This window comes from Ceratotherium simum, chromosome 30 (genome assembly GCF_057802395.1).
Source record: "Ceratotherium simum simum isolate JZ-2026a chromosome 30, ASM5780239v1, whole genome shotgun sequence".
NCBI lineage: Eukaryota > Metazoa > Chordata > Mammalia > Perissodactyla > Rhinocerotidae > Ceratotherium > Ceratotherium simum.
The window spans coordinates 12,391,746-12,406,651 of NC_141929.1; the positions used below are offsets into that span (position 1 = coordinate 12,391,746).

Here is a 14,906-nt window from a genome sequence, read left to right on the forward strand (position 1 = left end):
ATTGGTACTTAATACATTGTGAACAACATACTTCACAATGAAACAACATCAGGCTGTCTGCCTTTTCAGAAGCAAGACCAGAAAGAAAGGAATTGCTTTCTCTCTGTCCTCCAGTAATCATTTCTACAAATGAGGATGGACTGCAGGAACAATTTTTCACTCCAATCATCGTTAATAAACATTATTAGCAGATATCAAGCAAGGAGGGAATTCTTAGGTAACAATATCAAATTGTACTATGATAACATGGAGACCACCTCTAACCTATATTATACTTAACAGACGACCCTAGCAGAATTCAAATTTCACTGCCCTTATTCTGACTAGTCTCATAGATCATTGTTAGGCTGGCCTGTCCAGCATCTCTGCTGTGGCTGTGTCCTCTCTCTACCCCAAAGGTCCTGTACATACCCCTGCCAATCCCTTCCTCTCTGTCTCTCTTCCATCAATGTCTGTTCTTTAATAAATTCATTCACACATTAGTGCTAAAGTCCCTGATCATGGCTTTATTTTTTATTTATTCCTGGTACAGATACATTTTAAAGCATGTTAGTAATTAAAGAAATACACAATTGCTATCTCTTTTTTATTTTAGAAATTACTCTAGTTTTATCATTGTATGAAGATTTCTAGATTTGGCAGCTGATAAATATATTGTGTGATTTGTGACTTTTGCTTTTATCATTTGGTATGCTTTGAAGTATAAGTAGAGTTCTGTTTTACTGTGTTTGCCCAATAAGAGCGATGAGGGTGACGTCATTGTCAAAGGAGTGCACTTGCCCCTCCTGCCTGTATCATATACTTGGATTATATGTGCCTCTGCAAAATCCCCATGTCTACCTTATCATTTGCTCTATAATTAAAATCAGACCATATGTTTCAGTATCATGACTGTTCTCTGGGTTTGGGACATGACACTTCTGATCTATCATCACGTATCATGATTAGGAGAAAAGGTGTTTTTAAGTTTCTAACATGGCCCATTCAAAATAATATAGCTAACTCTCCGGAAACGATCATAGCCTACACAAGGCTGAAGTCATGCTATGCACTGAAGACAGTCTATGACCTTTTAATTGTTAAAATATTCAAAAATCAACCTGATGGACACACAAAATGATTTTAGGTAGATTTCTTAGTTTTCTTGCTTTAAACTGTTACTTCCCTTTGAAAACTTGCTTTTAAAATAATGATTCCATTATATTAAGAGACATTTCACAATATATTTGCAAAATTACAGCACCCTTAGGTTATCAGGGTCATCTTTTTCCTCACTTCTGGGCCTTGAAGTGAATTTTACATAAAGGATTCCTGACACATCGAGATTGTTGTAAGGCTCTTCAGTGGAGACTGAGTAGATGTCCTTTCCTCGCTGACTACACACATTATTTACATCGGGCCACCACAGTAATCTGAGTGCACTTCCTGGCTCTGTGGCCTCAGAAGAGAGAAATGATCACCATTCATCATCATCTCTAATATACAAAAGCTACTGCTCAGAAGGAGTGAAAATACCCATCCAGCTTTTACTTAAATCATAAAACTATTCTAACATGTAAAAGTACACAGATACAGAATTCAGAGCTTAATTTTACAGTGAATTATGAATATAAAAAGCAAATTTAATGTACTGTACTGATTATAGGAGGATCTGAACTGAGTTGCTTAGCTAAAACCTTGATCTTCCTACCACAACACTCAACTACTAATACGTTATTATTGCCAAAGTTATTGAGTCTTTAAGTATTTCAAGTGAAATATGGACTTTGAGATGGTTTCCATGTCACCATAGTACAGTTTGATATTGTTTCTTAAAATTCACCCTCCTTTCTCAGTATCTGCTAGTAATATTTACTAACAGTGAGAGTAATCCAAAATTAGTCCCATAGTTCTTCCTGAGTTTAAAAAGTGAGTAAAGGAGAAAGTTGAGAGGGGGAAAGCATTTCCTTTATTTCTGAGTTTCCATCTGAAATGACAATGGATGGTCATATCCTTAAGTCTTTCGTTGAAAACGTAGGCCAATTACAACTCCAAAAAAAATGATTGGTCAATGTTTATATTCTGCTTTCTCAAAAGAAATTATAAAATGATACAAGTGTTTTAACATATTTTAATTTGGAGGGTAATTTGGAACTATTTTATCTAAAGCAACATAGGGTACATTACACTCAATTAGATACATAGGAACATTTTGTATAATGATTGTATGCCCACTAACCATATGCCACTAACTGTGAGGGCAGATTCAATGTCTACCTTGCTGAGTGGCATTCGCTGTGTACACAACGGGTGACCACAAAGTATGTGCTAAATGAATTAATGAGCCAAATGAGCTTACAGAAATGAAAAACGTACTTGATAAGCGCAGGGCCATGAGAATATGCCCTGCAGACCTCCAACTAAAGGAGAGTAATTGACCAAGGGCTCCAGCTGCCAGGCTCTGACGTCCATCATTCTACTTGGGACAAAGCCATGCTTCCCATGGGCTGCTCCCAGCCAATGGCTGATCACAGCAGGGATTCTAAGGCAGGCTCATTCTTGGGAAACACAGGACTCCTCTGATGGTTGACTTTTACTCAAGGGTTCCCCAAAGACTGTGCAACCTAGAAGTCTAGGATACTTCTAACTTTCCCTCCCTCTCGCCTTCATTTGGAGGCAGAGCTGCATGGCCATCTGACAACTTTGTCAGTCTTGGCCAGCTCGCTTCCCACGTTGTTTCACAAGTGTTCCCTCAATAAAATCCTCACATGGTTAATTTTGTCTTGGCAATTGCTTCTTGAAGGACCCAGATTAACACAATAAGAAACTTCAAGATTGAGCACCTCTCTGGAAAATTAATAGCTCCATTTTAGCAACTATTTTACTACAAATTAATATACCATATTAAAATATAATAATATACTACATAACATTTTATTGTAAATTCATATACCACACCAAATTTGATCATAAGTTATTAGTCTCCTTTGAATTACAAATGATTTGAACGTAGCATTAGTCCTCAGTCAAGATCCATACCTCAGGTACACACCAAATGAATTCTTATGTACAGTTTTAGGAGAATGATTTGATTCAGACTATAAAGTTCATCGCTGAATTTGGACTTTAATCTTATTTTTCAGCATGAGTGATATGCATTTTAATAATGTGCTATTCTTGAATAAAAACATTAACATCTTTAATTCCATACTAATCTCCCCTTTTCATTTACAAAAGGGAAACAAATATTTATATAATGAATGTTACTATTCTACTGTTTGATTAATGCAATCCTTCTCATAGAATGCAGACCAGTTTCCCAATTGTTTTATAATATATTTAACATATTTCTACTCACAAAATACATTTTCAACAGTAACTCTGGCATTAAATTTGAAGATGTTATTTCTTCAAAAATATTATTTTATCAACAGTCTGCATAATTATTAGAATTTTCTATCTTGTATTATACATTTTTATGTAATGTCTTATCTCAGACTTTGCTAGACTGAGAAACTCTTGAGACCAGGATTTATTACATTTATTTGATTTTTTTATTAGCACAGTTGAATTTACATAATTTACACCATGAAACTCACTTGGAATTTTTCAGTTAAGCTTCCAAATACCTAAGTAGTACTTTGCACCTATTTTTTATGTCCACTATAGCATACTGGAAGAACACTGCTATTCATGATATTTTCCATTTGTTTGGAGAATAAGACCACACAATTTTGGTGCTCATCATGGTACTAGAAAGCCTATAAATATTTATAAACTTAACTATGAACCTTCTCAAGGGCCAACATTTTGATCACTCATCCACAGGTTTAATCAAACACTCTCAAGATTCTGAGATTATGTCCAAGAAATGTAAGGAATTATTAATCAAGGTACAAATAACTGGAAAGGTCAAAAAATAAAAGATCACATATCTTGGATAAAACATTCCAGGCTGGTGTCAAATACCAAACTGGGAATGAAAACCAGACTACAAGAAGTCCCCTACCCCCACCAATTCATGCGAAATATCAATACTCTTTATAATTTAGTTATAACTAAAAACAAAATCCCTTTTAAAATTTACTGCCCCTTTTTCAATTTAGTCCTTATTGGCAAGTGTAAAAAAAATGTATATATATTTTGATGTTGAAATGGCAAGAGTATGCTTCTACTTCAGTGCTATTATCAGAGGTAATTGGTGGATATAAATAAGAACTATAAGACATTCAGATTGGGCTCTAGCAAGAGTGGCCAGTCACTACAACATCTCCACACGGCAAACAGGATCCAAGGCATAACCAAAAGCCTATTCACTAACTGGAAGAAAAGCAAGTACTTTCTCCTCCTTTTTTCTTTTAGACCTAATCCTGGTTTTATCATTAGATGATGGTTTGTATATTGGCAGCTGATTGACACATAGTCTGTTATTTCTATTTATTATTTGATATTTTGAAGTGTGAGAACAATATCATGTTTCGTTATGCTGAACTGACACAGGGCGGAGACCAGAGTGGCATTACTATCAAAGGAAGATGCTTGCTCATCCCACGGGAAGTTCCTACTCACGATTACATATACCTCTGAGGAAGTACAGTTTCTTCCTTGATTATTACTCACTTCATAATTAAAACAGGCAACAGATTTCTTTTGGCATGATGAATTTGTGTGTGTGTGTGTGTGTATGTGTGTGTGCGTGTGTGTCTGGAATATGACCCTTCTGATCCATGTTCATGCATCACGATTAGGAAAGGTTGTTCCTTTTACTTACCTGAAATCCTGCCCAAGACAAGAGATTTGACTGCACTGAATTCTGTACCTGATGACAGGTGGACTTGTCTCCTTGTATTCTCGTCGATCTACAAAATTGTTACATGAGATGCAAACATCCAAATGGATGCCCATTTTGTTGAGAAAAGGACAGGAAGCAAAGGAAGACAAAAGAAAATGATAAAACAGGCAATTGTTAGTATGGCCCCAAAGATTTAGGAAAACCAATTTTAAAGAGTTAGTCATTTATAAAGGTGAATATTATTTTCTAAACTATTTCTAATCTACCCTCAGATACCAGTGTACCCCACCTTATCCACTTATATCATTTTGTTTTTCTCCACTGCATAAGAAATCCAAAATTGGTAAAGCCAACAAAAAGATATGAGTTGATAATTTTATTTAGCTTGGTATTTTTACTTGAGTCATTCAGCTAAGAAAGTTTCCTCCAGGTGAGAGCTGAAACATTAGTGCTTCTCTTCAAAAGCCGGTGGAATGAATAATTCCACTTTCTGTGCTGTGACTCACATCATTTTTTAAGATATTCTGATATTGCAATAATTAATTTGTATGCTAGAATTATGGCTGCATTTATACTCATCTGAAGTAAACTGGTTTCATCAGAGTAAGGATAGTCCTACCAGTAGACACTATGATAAACTAGACAGCATTTCCCTCTCGAGCAAAGTAAAATAAACGAGGAAAGCTTGGCATTTTTAAGTATCAAATATTAATAATATCTTGGACAGCATCTTATTGCTTAAAAATCCCTGACCACATTTGATGGTCTGTCTATGATCTGTGCAGGAGCAGCTCTGAAAGGAGTCTTTCCTTATTTTATTCATTGTCAAATTTCTGCTGTACGTCATTCGCGTTGGGGAGTCATAATCGTAACCATTGCTTCTGTAGAATTTACTACATTACCTCTACCAAGACCACTCCTTCTTCTCTGTTAATCTTTATGTGGTGAAGTTGCCCATCAGCCATGTTTTTGAAATCAAAGTTAACAACATCAGGTTCTTGATATCTATTTAGCTTGTACCTGATCTGCAAACTTCCTAAAGTATGGGAAAGAAGTTATAGTTTTAGTTAAAACGGTATTTTAAGAACTACTCTTAAAAACTCAGGGTCTTTTTTCTTGTTATTTATTTATTTCTGGGGAAAACTTTGTAATAGTTCATTTGGATGTACTCTTTCATTGTAATTCCTAGAAGTCAGTTTCTACGTGAAATTGCACTATTTTCAAAATCAAGACCAAGCATGTTGCTATAAGCAGTCTCTTTCCTGCAAATCTCTAATTTTCTTCCTTAGAAGTCAAATATGAGATTAAATATATGCAAATCTCTGTACTAGCTTTAACTTAAAAAAAAATAAGACTTAGTATATTATGAAATGGCAAACTATTGTGGATTATTGCAATAACATTCAGTTTCTATAATCTCATCTTTTTAAAAATCTACCTACCACTCCTAAAATGCAATCGACTAATGGAATTGTTATAAGCAAATGTAGTTTTACTAAAGATGAGAAATATTTCCAAGTGGTCATGGCCATAGACTTTGGAAGGAAATTAGGGTGAAATAAATAGTTTTAAGCCAAATTTACTATTAGAATGAATACTAATCAATTGCCTGCAAAGATGTAAATTAACTTACTTCACAGGATATCTTCCAATTTAAATAAAGAAAATGTACTGATATATATATATAAGCTTCAAGTTCAAAATGCATATAGTGAGGGTAAATATACCTATTGAACAATATTTTTATTTTGGTGTTCAGTGTCCTTGGGCTATATTTAATTTAGTTGAACTGATATAGTCACATGTTTGTAAGTTTATTTATTTTCCTCACCCAGAGAATTTCTTTTTTTTTCTTTTTTTTTTTTAATAATTTATTTATTTATTTATTTATTTCCCCCAAAGCCTCAGTAGATAGTTGTATGTCATAGCTGCACATCCTTCTAGTTGCTGTATGTGGGACGCGGCCTCAGCATGACCAGAGAAGTGGTGCGTCGGTGTGTGCCCGGGGTCCGAACCCGGGCCGCCAGCAGCGGAGCGCGTGCACTTAACTGCTAAGCCACGGGGCCGGCCCACCCAGAGAATTTCTTTATAAAATTTTTATCTTTAATATGGGCATAGGGAAGAGAAAAATAGCGCCAAGTGGCTTTCTATGACAAAATTTCTGTAGCATACACATGTCCCAATCCACGTGCCACTGCCCCACATTGATGTACCACCATCTCCCATGACTTTTATGGCCTATAATTAGAACTTAGAACCGACACTATTTTGCGGACATTTTCTTACATATAATGCTACATTGTTAACATTCCCTCAAAATTTCTTTACTTTGATTTGAAGGAAATATTTGTTATAAAAATAGGCATCTTGGGGGCTGACCCGGTGGCACAGCGCTTAAGTTCGTGCGCTCTGCTTTGGCAGCCCGGGGTTGGCGGGTTTGGATTCCAGGCACAGACTGATGCACCACTTGTCAAGCCATGCTGTGGCGGCATCCCATATAAAGTAGAGGAAGATGGGGATGGACGTTAGCCCAGGACCAATCTTCCTCAGCCAAAAAAAAGAGGAGGATTGGCAATGGATGTGAGTTCAGGGCTGATCTTCCTCACACACACACAAAAATAGGCATCTTATTTCAAAATGAACCACAAAACTGATACTGATAGTCATGGAATCATAAAGAGCTTCTAGCAATAATAAAGAATAACAAATATTTTATATAAGTAAATTAAAATTTCACACTGAATATGTAAAATTATCAAAATTATAAAGAGATATAGCCATCTTAATTGTTTTAAATAATCCTTTTAGATTAAATTTATAGGATAGTACTGAAAAAACAAAATGGGTACAAAAAACAGGCATAGTTTCTTTCCTGTTTGTAGTTTGAGAAGCAAGAACATGAGAAGCATCCATATCATTACTAATCCAATGCTCTAATTCAATTCTCCCTCTCTCATCTAAAAAGCACTCACCGTTTCTGGCAATGATAACTGAAAGGTATTCTTTGTAAAAGGAACTAAGATAAAGCAGTAAGCTTGGTGTTCGTGTGGTTCGGAAGCTAAATTTGATCATTTCTCTGCTCAGCTTCATATCACCATGAAATGAAGCAGCATGGGAGCTGGAGTTTTTACTTAAGGAATAATTTTCTTGGAAATTGTAAATCATGGATGAGCCAGATCCAAAATATGCAGAAATCTCTGAAACGATATGCACATTTTATGTTAAAATATTTAAATACAAGGATTTTGTTTCAGTTATATTAATTGATATTTTTTTAATTTTAAAAATAACTATCCAAGCTTTTTAAAATCATTTTACTTATAGGAGATTAATATCCCAAATTCTCTCTCTCTCTCTCACACACACACACCCCCCCCCCCCAAATATGTATGTATAAAATGAAGAGGATGGTGGGAGGGGTAGTAAGTTTGGACCCTGGAACTCTGTTTCTCTGCTTTCTCCATTCCTGTGAAGGGCCAGCTGTTGAACACGAGTTGAAGGTGATGCTTATGGGTAATACAGCAATATCTCCACTCTCCTGGCCCTTCAGGTCTTTTTTGTTTGTTTTATTAATTTTACTATCTATAATATGTTTTTTATATTCAACACAATATGTGGATGCAGAATCACATTCCTGATTGCACTTAGCAAGATGAACTGGAAATCATGTAGATTCAGAAAATGAAGACATGTTCTTGAGGAGAAGTGGTCTTAACTCTAACTTTAAACGTGAAAAGCCTCCTAGAATGATTGCAGCAGTGTTTGCATTACCATCACGGGTTGATTTTAAATTATAACTTATTCTTGATAAAAAGTAGATAGTTGAAGAGTGCATTTTTGCCAAGTTTTCATGAAATAATCCTAAACGCTTTCTTTGAAAAGCAAAAGTTGCTTCAATTTGGAGCCAATTTTTGTTAGTAGCCTCCTTCGGGAAAAGACTCAGTAGCCCAGAAAGACTTAAATAAAGCAACTGAATTAAATTGGATGAGTTTTCTATGAAGGACTATGCAAGTATAGCAAATGTTTGTCTATTCAGAGAAGTCTGTCCAGAACATGTCATACTACACTCAGTTCCTTATTTCTTTCATGACATAGATCAGTGAACAAGACAAGCTGAAAAATATTCCACTATTTTAGTCACCAACAGATATTCGACAGATCATAGAGCAAAATGCCTGAGTATTATTTTATTACATATCAATATTTAACGGAAAAGTTGTATATATTCGTGGAAAAATATCTGTTTGACAAACAAATAAAAAACAACAACAACGCTTCCTAAATTTCCTTGCATTGTTGACTATCTTCATCAAAAATAACAAAAATGCCTTTAATGAGTTTAAAACAGAGAATTGCCCCACGGGGCAGGTTGTGGACAGCCAAATGATTTAAGAGCACCAATATTAGATAGAAAAAAGCAGACTGACTGAGCAGCCAACACTTTAAGACACCTAGAGGAACTATTAGAGGATTTATCATCAAATATGCTAGGTTTCTAAGAATTGAGGCAAGTATCTAAGCAATGTAACATGATTGGCATAAAATAGGTAACTTGCAAAAAAAATTGTAAATGGAAACATTTTTGTTTCCAATAGCTACAGAGAAAAGCACTGTATGATGTTTTATTCATAGTGAACAAGTTTTTCTGTTAGGGCACCCACGTCACACTTACCATCTGAGCAGAACGGCCCTGTGTATGCAGATAAGGTGCAGTCACAAGAGAACCCACTGGGCTTTTCTCTGCATTTCCCTCCATTGAGACACAGCTTTCCGTAGCTGCTGCAATGCCCTCTACAACCAGGCTCCACTCCAGGGGTCACCTTGGCTCTTTCCTCCAGGTCCAGGGCCACTCCGTTCAACTGCAGAGACCGAATGCATCCCAGAAAGCCCCTCTGTCTGGTGGCCGTTCCACCTAAAAGGGAAATACTGCAAATGGAAACACGTTCCTAGGTGTTTTATTCAGGATTTAGAGACCAAACAAAACTGAGGCCTCACAGAGAATGGCAAAAATTGTGGCCTTACTATGGCAAAAATTTGATGAGCAACTATAATTTTGGAAGCACAATTTGTGACAAAATATTAAAAGACTTAAAAAAGATAAAACAGTATTTCATTACTTTTTTCAAAAGTTGAATTTGTTACATATTTGTTTTCTTAAAAAATATGTATTAAACTTTCAACTGGGGAGTTGGGGAGGGTTTTTCTTTTTATTAGTCTCTTTATTTCAAAAAACAAAATAAAGGTTATATCTTACTTTCATTCAAAATAACAATGATATGTATTGATATTCTTATGGGAAAACTAATTTTTTTGCAATTTTAAATAAGCATATATTTGTGGGTAAGTGTGGTTTGTCCTTCATATTAAAATCTGATCCTGATGGTGGCACAGTTCTAATTTAGTGAGAATTACGAAGGAATCCTTGAGTTCTTCTAACTTGACTGTGCACTGATGTGGTCTTTTGGCTGTTAAGAAAGATGGTAATTGAATGTCAGATTATTTGCTTTTGTCCTGCATATTTCTCAGTGATCTTTTTTCTAAATGTTGGTCCAGTGTTCATTGTTTTAAGCTTGGAAAGATTCTTAACCAAACTGGGAAATGGGACTGATGAAGAAACACAGTGGTGTAACATTTACTGAATAATATATAACAATATGCATTTATCAAGTCACCCTTAAGAGATTACAATGTTTGGGTAGAATCAGACCCCATTATCGTAAGGCAGAGGTTCTCAAACTTTAAGGACTATGAGTACCACAAGGAAAGCTTCTTAAAAATACAGACTTGAGGGCCGGCCCCGTGGCTTAGTGGTTAAGTGCTCGCGCTCCACTGCTGGTGGCCCGGGTTCAGATCCCCGGCGCGCACCGACGCACCGCTTCTCCGGCCATGCTGAGGCGGCGTCCCACATACAGCAACTAGAAGGATGTGCAACTATGACATACAACTGTCTACTGGGGCTTTGGGGGGAAAAAAAGGAGGAGGATTGGCAATAGATGTTAGCTCAGGGCTGGTCTTCCTCAGCAAAAAGAGGAGGATTAGCGTGGATGTTAGCTCAGGGCTGATCTTCCTCACAAAAAAAAAAAAAAAATACAGACTTGAGGGCTCCCTCCAAGATATACTGATTCTGTGGCTGGAAATAGGGCTGTGAATCGAAACAGTCGACAAGCCTCGCAGGTGAATCTTATTCAGATAATCACTTCACCACCACATTTTATAAGCACTATCGTAATAGGAATGTAAGCTCTAGGTGGACTTTCACATAAATTTGGGTCCAGGAATTTCATCATAAATTAATGCTCAGATCTTGAAGCGGAAAAGAGTACCCTAATCTAAACAATCCGGGCGATTCTACCAAGAAGCAGTTAGGTGGTCCTGGGTCCTCTAAAAAGTAGCTTCATCTTTGAACAGATGGTGCTGCCTCACCTCCAGGATCTTATACTTGCTCTGTATGTATTCTCTCTTCCTAGAACATGTTCACTCCTCTCCCATTTCACTTAGCTAGCTCCTAATACAGCTTTAATTACTTAAGATCTCCTCATCCTCAGAGATTCAACAGTTTTCTTTTTGTCTTTCAGACCCAAAAATTGGCCAGAATAAATAGGTCTAAATAAATAGGTCTTTGTCATCATCTACCAGACTTTACATTTTACCAGTTTACTTTGTATATTGTCAGTGTCCCTCAAATACACATTCGATAAGGGCTGCTTAATCCCATTGTATCCCCAGCACACAGAACAGTGTTTGACACACAATAGCTGTGCAATAAGTATTTACAATAATAACTAATTAATTAGAAATTAACATTAGTAATAACTAATTATTAATACTCAACTTGATATTGATAAATAATTAACACATTCAGTAATTAAACTGGATTATACTGTGGGAGAGGGAGATGGGGGCTTGTGGTGATTCCAAGGCTGAAGAGAGGAAGACCTTTTGTCCTACAGGAATGTTTGGGTCCGTGAGACTGAGAATGAGGATAAAACTCAACGGATATTTCTGAATAAATTAATTCTATACTTTTGGATAATGAAATAACGATGAAGAGGAAATTAAAAGAATTCCTGAGAATTTTGGACTCACGGCACTAAAGCTATTTTGAATTTAGATTCATAGATATGTTGGTCTCTATTCAAATGACTGTATTTAAATTTCTGTATTCAAATTGCTTCAGTTTACATAATTTGTGCCTCTTCAATGAAGGATATAAAAGTCTTAAGGATGTGGGTCATATTTTCCATTTATAAATCCAGATGCAGTATGGTAGGGAGCCAGACATATCCCAATTCCAGTTTACGTGGGCATGGCAGTGAAGAAGGAGCTGATTTCCTCTCAGAGCTTCAGTAGAGCTGACCATCTTCTGACTTAATTCCTCCTCATTTTCTCAGCCTCCTTGCACTCTTGAAGTCTCTCTTCTCCCCTGATTCTCACGACTCCTCTTATTTTCCTTCCACATCAATGATGCTACTCACCTTAGCTTCATCCTCTCTATTCTACTCTGCTAACTCAACTCAATAAGAGTGTCTAGGGCTCAGAGTTAATTAGTTGACCAAGCTTTTGGCATCCTTGCTGGGTAAGGCAGCCTGCAGGCTTGGTCTTAGCTTTGGCCCAGGAATTATTTGGAGCAGGGCCAGGTGCTGTGAAGTCTGGATTAGAGGTGTATTCCCAGTGTATTTCATTTACTTCGTGTTAGAATACCTTAAATCATGGTATATAGTTTATAGCACATCGTAACGTTAAATCATGGTCTGTTATGCATTTGTCACTCTGAAACATCCACAGTCTCTCTGATTTAGGGGTTTAGCTCAGCCTGCCAGTGACATAATAATAACTAAATAACTTGGAGTCCAACAACTGAATACAATCCATTTTCATCTATTCCAATCTTGTTTATTCTTGTTTGTTTTCCCTTGTTTTGTTTTAGATGTGAGGAACTAGAGGCATAGAGAAGTCCAGGGACTAGCCCATGAGCACAGCTGAGGAAATATTAGAATAAACACATTTAGTTAGAGGCAGAAGAGGGCTAAAACTTATAGTTGGTCCTCTATTACAAGAAAGTCTCTTTCCTCTTCACATCAAAATATGGTCAAAGAAGAAAATTTCCATTTTCTTCTACTTCTCAGATCATTTTTGGTTTGAATGGCATTTCAGTTCTGCAAACTTTATCTAGCAGATCTTGATGGGCACTGTGTCTGACACTGGAGGTACTAGAGTTACATGCAACTGATCTGCTCTCTAAGAGCTCACAGTCCAGGAATAGATTTATACAGAGAAACACATGATTACCACATGGTGTTAAGGGTAGAAATATATACCAGGTAGAGAAGAAGGTCAGAGGATGGGATATTAACAGGGGAAAAAATGTATATACGTATGAAATACGTGCTTAAATAGCATTTGTCATAGTGAGAAGAAAATCAACGCCCAGCTTTGTAAACAGGACTTCTTAACTCTGTATTTTCAAGGAGTTAATGTTTACCTAATCAAATAGTTTTAAACTACATTTTTAAATTATTAAAAAACACATCTAATTAAACATAAACATTTGCGTCATACACGTATTGAGGATTTTTACTTTACCATCAGGTTTCAAGTTAATGACTTTTTATTTCAAGAGGTAACTTTTCTGAAAAACATGGCTAATGTAAATAGGATTGGGTTGAAAGCTTAATTAAAGATTCCAGTGACTTTTCAGGGTTAGAGTACATCTAATTAAAGTGAGGTGCAGTTTGATTAATTGATTCTGGATGTTTCAGCCGAGCTATTATGTTTCGAACTGTCTTCCAATTAATTTTCTATCAATTTACCCGTCATGCTATATCAGATATAATGAATTCCGGAACTTCACCAACAGAGTGTCTTGTGAAACAAATGCCTAACCTTTCCATGGGAATGAATACAACAAAATTTGTTCACTTACGTAACAGTATGGGGATATTGCACCTAAATAAGAGTGTGAGGCACTGGGTAGAGACCGAGAGAGCCCAATCCTTTTATCACATTCATTACTCTCCAAAAGTTAGTCTAAGTGACAGATGCTACTGTCACAGAGTATGAGCTCACTTTTTCCTATGCCAATTTTCCACTATTTTTGTGGCAGGAAGACCTTTAATTTTTTAATGGCAAATTATTTATGCGCTGTGCTTGAATACTATTGAGGATTAATTGGGTACAACTGTATACCTCGCCAAGGGGCCTTAGAGAAACAAAGAAATCAAGATCCTCATATTTCTCTTTAAAAGTCAAAGTTATGAAAGCTTGTCTGGCAGAGCATAGAGTCTCTCTCTGACCATAGCACTATGACAGATAGAGGCAGTGAAGGCCCTGGCCACACATCAGCTTGAGGCAGGAAAGTGATAGAGCATGTGGGCAGGGCCCAGGACCAAGTCAAGGGATTGAACGGAAAAAGTGGTCTTCTGTATATCATGCATTGGGTCTTGAGTCCTGTCCCTACTCAGTCCTGTCCCTACTTGGATACATTCCAAGACCCCCAGTGGATGTCTGAAACCGTGGATGGTTCCAAACCCTACGTATACTATGTTTTTTCCTATCCATACATACCTATGATAAAGTTTAACTTATAAATTAGGCACAGAAGAGATTAACAACAATAACTAATAATGAAATAGAACAAGTATAACAAGATACTGTAATAAAAGTTACCATAGATCTTAGCAACCTCAGCATATAATTTTTTTTCCTTCCTTTAATTAAGTTGAGAACTTGCACCATTTCACCTAAAGGAAGCACTTTATGGCTTCTCTTTGGCATATTCGAATTGCCAGCATCACTATTCTTGTGCTTTGGGGACACTATTAAGTAAAATAAGGGTTACTTGAACACAAACACTGGGATATGGTGACAGTTGATCTGATAACCGAGACAGCTACTAAGTGACTAATGGGCAGGTAGTGTTACAGTGTGACTATGCCAAATAAAGGGATGATTCACATCCCAGGTGGGACAGAGCAGGACAGCATAAGATTTCATCACACTACTCAGAATGGTGTGCAATTTAAAACTTATGAATTGTTTATTTCTGGAATTTTCCATTTAATATTTTTGAATGACGGTTGACCATGGGTAACTGAAACCTCAGAAAGGAAAACCCTGGATAAGGGGGGACTACTGT

General features: G+C 36.5%; 1 protein-coding gene across 1 annotated transcript in view; it reads right to left on the reverse strand.

Annotated features, from left to right (window-relative positions):
* Positions 1–14,906, reverse strand: part of CNTNAP4 (contactin associated protein family member 4) — a 234,948-nt gene that overhangs the window by 10,974 nt on the left and 209,068 nt on the right. Inside the window, exons 18-21 of the mRNA XM_004437095.3 lie at positions 9,444–9,683; positions 7,744–7,968; positions 5,674–5,807; positions 4,751–4,838 (exon numbers count right to left, since the gene is read on the reverse strand). Coding sequence (XP_004437152.2) covers positions 4,751–4,838; positions 5,674–5,807; positions 7,744–7,968; positions 9,444–9,683 — 687 coding nt within the window. The remainder of the gene's footprint in view (positions 1–4,750; positions 4,839–5,673; positions 5,808–7,743; positions 7,969–9,443; positions 9,684–14,906) is intronic.